Source organism: Opisthocomus hoazin, chromosome 1, assembly GCF_030867145.1.
Source record: "Opisthocomus hoazin isolate bOpiHoa1 chromosome 1, bOpiHoa1.hap1, whole genome shotgun sequence".
NCBI classification, from domain to species: Eukaryota; Metazoa; Chordata; class Aves; order Opisthocomiformes; family Opisthocomidae; genus Opisthocomus; species Opisthocomus hoazin.
Window position 1 is genome coordinate 131,159,139 of NC_134414.1, and position 6,685 is coordinate 131,165,823.

General features: G+C 45.6%; 1 protein-coding gene across 1 annotated transcript in view; it reads right to left on the minus strand.

Annotated features, from left to right (window-relative positions):
• The window catches only part of ADGRG7 (adhesion G protein-coupled receptor G7), a 29,780-nt gene extending 25,594 nt beyond the window's left edge, over nucleotides 1–4,186 (minus strand). Inside the window, exon 1 of the mRNA XM_075414144.1 lies at nucleotides 4,078–4,186. Coding sequence (XP_075270259.1) covers nucleotides 4,078–4,186 — 109 coding nt within the window. The remainder of the gene's footprint in view (nucleotides 1–4,077) is intronic.
• Nucleotides 4,187–6,685: the final 2,499 nt, after the last annotated feature.

Here is a 6,685-nt window from a genome sequence, read left to right on the forward strand (position 1 = left end):
ACATATGTAAAAACACGTATCTATGTAATTTGATGAAGGAAAGAAACAAACATGTTTTATTTGAAGCTTCAACTAAAAAATATATGTAACCCACAGTTTCATACATGTACTCAGTCACTGGTCCCTCCTTGTCCCTAAAACCAATGGCATGAATGTAGCTTTCAAACATGAATTTGCATTCCCACAACGATGCAGGTGGGAACAGTTTTGCGCAGCTGCTGGACGAGCAAGAGTGAATGTCCAGACTGCCGAAAGCTCAAGCTGTTGAACCAATGAAAAGCCCAAATTACTTCTGCAGGATTTCACAGGAGCGAGAAGGCAAAACAGGGCCACAGATTCCCAGTGCTGAGGGACGTGGAACCGTAGCAAAGATGTGGATAGTCACACATCCAAGAATCAGACAGACATACTCTGATTTAAGCCAGACATTATAGGATAAAGCAGATAAAAATCCATGCCCCAATCTTAGCCACTGCTTCTATCCACACTCCAGGAAGAGTGCCTAGTTTTATTCTGTCTTCTGGCAGAAATAGCAGCTTTTGTTGGAAATAGTCGTTGCACAGGCTGCCACAGCTTCAGGAAACAAAAAAGCACAGTCTAAGCAATGGCAGAGAAATTGCAGATCTTAGAAATTTCTGAATATACCATGGTATTTGCTATGTTTGACAAGCTCTGAAAATGTTAAGGTTTCTTAAAGAAGAGACTGGCAAAACTTGAATGGCTAAGGGGTATTCTGCAGCAGAAGTTGCAACAGGGAAGGATGCTGGGGTCGATGTAGCTTGACAGTTAGCACGACTAGGCCACTTAAGCAAAACAGCATAATTGAACAGGCCGCTGGAAAAGACAGCTAAGAATAGCCATTGAGAAAGTTCTGATAGGGCACATGGTGTGGGTTAGCAAAAACAAGATGTGTTCAAGGATGTGGAGGCGGTCTGTTGCTATTGGCGTTAGTGCATAGTTACCAATCATAAGGGAATGTGGGGCGTGTGAACAGCGTGTGATTTATGTCTGTAGCCTATCCGATGTAAGCGTAATTGCGTGTACAGATATGGGAAATGTATATAATCACACAAGCGGGATAATAAAGAGTCCGACTGTGCATCGTATCCATGCGTGTGAGAGTCGTTCCCGTCCTTTCACGGATGCTGAAACTCGGCAGAAGGAGCTGATGGACCTCAGGCTCTGAAAGATGGGTCCAACACCTGGGGTATCTCCACAGACTGAGGCTTCCTCACAGTCAATCTCACCCGTTCCCTAAGTGGAGGATGGAGTTGGAATCCCTTCACATAAGGTTTATGGTGGAAATTGTGCACCTGTGCACTGTGTGCAGCATCTGCCTTGAAATAATGCAGAAAGCTGGAGCTGAGGACTGACATTAGATCTGACATTTTAGTGCCTGTGTTTTGAGACACTGACAAACAGAGCAAAGCCAGAAAATTCGAAAGTAAACAGTGCTGTCAGGAACACGTGCTATTGTACATTTCTGATGTCCTCACTGAACTAGAAAGATTGCCTAACTTCTTGGTCTTTAACAGGATTCATGTAACTGGAAGATTATTGCAAACTATAGGGGATGTGCCACGTGGCAGGGGTAATTCTGTTCTTGGCGCGCATCACTCAGCTTTTGCTCATGTTGTTGCTATTTAGCATTTGGGTTTCAGGCTGTCTCAGCTGCATTACAGCCAGATGTCTGTGATGACAGTGGAATAACATCTGTGTGTCGCTAGGTAATGTCTCCGCTAGCCGTCAGCTCTTCAAAACACATTGTCTCTCCGTTGGAAATCTTCCAGAAAAGAAAGGAAAACTCCTCCAGCAGCTGGGATCTGGGTGGCCCAAGCTAGGCAGCTGCGGAGAACGGCTGTATCTGGGGGAGCTGGGTGCCTGGTTGGGTAGCTGTTGCCCCATCGCCCAGCAGCGCCGGCTCGCCTGCCAGCCATGCGCGTGTGGCACACAGGGCCGTGTGGCATGGGGGTGACACCAGGGCTCAGCCACTGGCTTTGGACTTGAAGCCTGGGAAACCACAAAATACTGGGGGACCTGCAGCGCAGCTCCGAGCCGCTGCCTTGCTGGGTGAACGCGTGCCCAAAGCAGCCAGGCAGAAGGTGACGCAGCAGGGTAATCTGGCACAGAGGGTCCCACAACCAGGGCAGGAGAGGGGCTGCTCTGCAACTGCACAGACCCTGGGCAGCTGTGGTGGGAGCAGTGGTGGCACCGCTCCCACAGCCGGGCCAGGGTATCGGGGACTGGCTGTGGCACTGTTAGCCACAGGCTGCAAAAAGAGCATAAGGAAAGGGAAAGGGGAAAAGGAAGATAGGGCTGACACTCCTTTGAAAGCGGTAAAACAGAAAAGCACCAAGCTGTGGGGTAAAAAGTCCAGCACTTACCCCTGGAGGTGCAGACACAGCTGCCACGCAGCCCGTGCAGCAAAAAGCAGGTGCCAGCATGTGGTACCGGCCTTAACTTTGCCTTCACCCGAAAAGACCCTTTGTAACAACAACGTGACGCTCGTGGTATCTGTTAATCCTAGTCGAAACCGTGGCTCTGTTTAGTGCTTCTTGGTAACCTTTCTTAGCCTACTGTTCAAGGTCTCATTGTAAAGTGCTTTTTCTTTTTTTCAGAGGGAAATCTGTGTCTTTCACAAACACGAATTCTCAAACTGAGTAATGCAGTCATGTCTACCCCACACGCAGCAGAACTCGTCAGGCTCCAGTGATTGTGACATTGCCTTAAAATCATGGGGTTCTTCTGGTTTTATTTTAAGATTCAGAAAACATCTTCTTTTTATTTGCTTTTGACTTTGAAGTTTTGCAGACATTAATCATCTCAAGAATCACATTGATTTTGAAGGTATATATTTTTAAACTAAAACTAAAAGATTCTTGCATAATACTATGTCATCATGAACTGTTGGGGTTTTTTTAATCAGACACCGTGGGAACTGTTCATGCTAATGCTTGTGGTTAAAGTTTGAATAAAGAAGAAACACTACCACTACGCACAACAAGCAATGCATCGGATCGGCATGGAGGTATTCTCCATCCCCGATGTAGCTGCAGTTTAAATCCAGTTCCTAGCAGCTCGTTTGCCTGCAGATGTGTAAATTCTAGGCATAAGTAGAGGTATCTCCAAGCTGCACTGAGAGTTAACTCCCATCTCATCTGGCTTTAGCTCCATCAAGTCAAACAAAGCACTGGGCATATACTTATATTGGCAAAAGTAGATTATACTGACATATGCTAAATAATTTGTTTACTTATGTGCCATTTCTTGGGCTTGGGTAAGTTCCCACCCTACAAACAGCTGATAAATCTCTTGAAGTAAAGATAACCTAATGTATCCTCATATAAACATTTTGCTAGGCTTCTTGGTCTCCTGCTGCACAGGCAGCCAGGAGTATCTGATTCTTTCTATGAGTTTTTAATATAGGTCCATGCATAATTTTGTACCATGTCAATATAGTGAATGTTTTGCGGAGAGGAAACACTGACCACTTTTCTGCTCCAAGTTTGCGCACAGAAGTGTCTTACGAGGGTGCAATGACCTGATTTTCAGGTATAGAATATGCAAACCAGCATCTCCGATATTCTTTCAACAAATTTTTCTATAATGCAAGCTGTAATGAAAACATTAACAGGTGCTATGCAGCATGTTTTGCTTATATGCGTGCAAACATATAAACATATGTAGAGCTAAGTATTTCCTCTTTAAAACGTAATTTACTAGATGAGCTAGAGGTTTATTTTTGTTGTTGAAAAGTAAGTAAGATTTCTACCGGAAGAGTGAGAAAATTTCAAGACATTTCTCAAAGCTTTATCAGAGGAATCATGTACAGTGTAAACATGTTACAAGGAAAATACTCCAGAGATTGTTTGCCATCCTATTCTGTTTTACAGCAGAATGCAAAGTTTGGGCTACTTCTTGAAACATCAGTGTAAGAAGAAAAATATTTCCACCTAAGAAGTACACAGCATGGATGTAATAATGTTTATCAGCAATCATGTGTAAATACTTAAGGAAAGGAAAAAGAACCCGAAGAGCTCCAATAGAGCTCAAATGGGGTAGAATTCTATTTCTTACCTGTTTTAAACCTGAAGACAAGCTGCCAAATACACAGCGCCCAAAGGGTCACGGTCACTACACAACAGGTAATTCCGACCAATATTCTGCCCCAGTGGAGCGAAGGCATGTTGCCGTGCAGACTGTCTGCTCTGCTATAAAATGGTACTATACATTCATACCCTTGTGATGGATAAACCATTAACTACTTGTCTACTGCTAAAACTTTAACCTTTTCTGTTCCACTTAGGAAAAAAATAGTTCTGGTGGAGAAGTGGCACACCATTATTTCTATCATTTTCCACCTGATAAAACATTTCACTTATCAAGGCATTAAATGTCATGTGTTCTACTTGCTGTAGGAAGATGTCTCAGCTCAGACACTCAGCTACATTGATACTGATAAAGGCTACAGCTTTGAGTGTGTGGCATTGCTCAGAGCCATGCCAGCAAACCTCTCTTCCCTCCAAGCAAGGCATCCTCATACACATATATGTGTGTGTATGTATATATATTGCCTCCTGGGAACTGACTGTGGTCCTCAAACCAGACCTGCACATGATCTGGGAGGTGCTGGCTGGTGTGGGCCAAAACCATGCCAGGCAGCATGCTAGCACTGGAAGGATTAGTCCTGTTGTGTGGCCTCATTTCATTTGCTAGTGCAGCCGTAACCACCGGGCTCTGCAGGGGGGAGGCCAGGCAAGGCCCGGGGAGGAGGCTGTGGAAAGGTGAGAAGAAAGGTTCTCCTCTGCAGCAACGTTCCTCTTGTGCTGAGAGGAGGTGGAAATGCTGACTGTAGGAGGACTGGCTGAGGTCATGCACTTGGCACGGGCTTTCAGGAGGGTAAATGGCATTTCCATGCTACATTTTGGACAGGCACTGCAGAGCCTTGTTGCATCCCCTCTGTGCACCACCATTAAATATGGTCACTCAGCAGGCACTGGCACAACTGGGAATGAAATCTTTGTCTTCAGATTCCCAGGACATCTGATTCATCCAGAAAGGAGTGGGGAAGAAAAAGAAAACAGGTAAAAGGCACCGGTAAAATGTGAAGCAGAAAGAAAAGTTACACCACCAGAACTGCCAAAATCAGCATCTTCTGCATGTTAGTGTGTCTCCCACTGACAAATTAAAAGCTAAGAGATGAATGTCACAGTCAAAGTGAAGAGGCAAATAAAGCTATTAAAAAAGCTAATTGGAATAAACACTCTCTTTTATCATCAGTGACCAGTGGATGGATCCCCTGCGTGTGAGTAGGAACAGTATCATGGTGTTCTTCGATAGTGAGGAAAGGAGGTTTGTTTGGCTTTTTTCATTATCAAAGCACTTGCATCCCAGTTTTAGAAACAGAGCTCAAAAACCTGGTGTGATATGCCAAGGATGTACAGAAATCCAGTCAAAAAAAGGGCTCAGGTCACTTGGGATGTGGCCCAATGGTCTAGCCACTAGATACTACTGATGCTGCTATTGATACTGCTAGATACTACTATTTCTTTAACACCTTTCAGATTACTAAGACTTTTTTTCCTCTTAACAAGAAAAAAGATGAATAAGGCATGCAGTTAATCTCCTTGGTGGAACTCTGCAAAATATTTGTAAAAATACTCATATTCAAAAAATCAATACAGGCAATACCAAACATCTAATTTTTAGTCCCTGAGACACTTTGTATTGAGGAAAGCACCTAAGGACATAGAAAAAACTGAGGAAATGCTGACATAATTAAGATTACATTTACAAAAGGGAGCTCCAAAATTGTTAATATGCTTGTTTAGACAGCCAAACGTCTTCACAATCTGCTCGCAGAGTTTTTAGTTAAAGACAGGCTGTGCTGCCACACCAGTGGCTTCTACTGGGACAAACCTCCGGGCAGGACAGGGATGTTTGCTGTCTGTCTGAGAGCAGCTCTGTCCAGCTGGGGATCTGCCTGCCTGCCTGCGGCACCCGTTGGGTTACGAGCGCGTCTCTTGTCCTAGATCTTTCCTGTCTCCGTGTTATTCTCATTAGCATGGAAAACAGAGAAGGGAAAAGATCCTCTGTGCTGGGATCAGCACAGGGACACGAGACGTGCGCGGGGGGGCCGTGGCACGCAGCCGCTGGGTGGGAGGGAGTCCGAGGGTGGGAGGACACAGCCGTCTTCCTGGCACAGAGGGGGTGTTTGAGCCTTTTAACTCAATAAAATGCCACACTGCAAAACCCCCTTAAGGGGGTTGCACAGGCACCGGCAGGCTTCCTTCATCAGAGGGGCAGAAGTGGAGCTCTACGGGGCAGGGCAGCAGGGGTGTCCCCTTTGCCAGGCAAGAGCAGCCGTGGGTGGAGGGTGGGTGGCACAGCCCCAGGGCTTGTCCCAGCGCACATCCCACCACCCGGCTGGCCCACAGGCTGAGAAGAATTTGCAGAGTCGCCCGGGTGAGCCCTGGTAGCCCGACAGTTGCGTGGCCCAGCTATCTCACTGCTGTCGAATGGTGGACAACCACAATGCTCAGCTGAGGAGAGACATCTCATCCTTGTCCTGCTCACAAAGAACGCTTAGTACTCTTGCACATGTTAATTGCTTTACAACCTCTTGCCGTAAGCAGTTAAATGTTTGCTTTTCTGGGGTTGGAAGGGCCAATAGCTTAAAACTGGG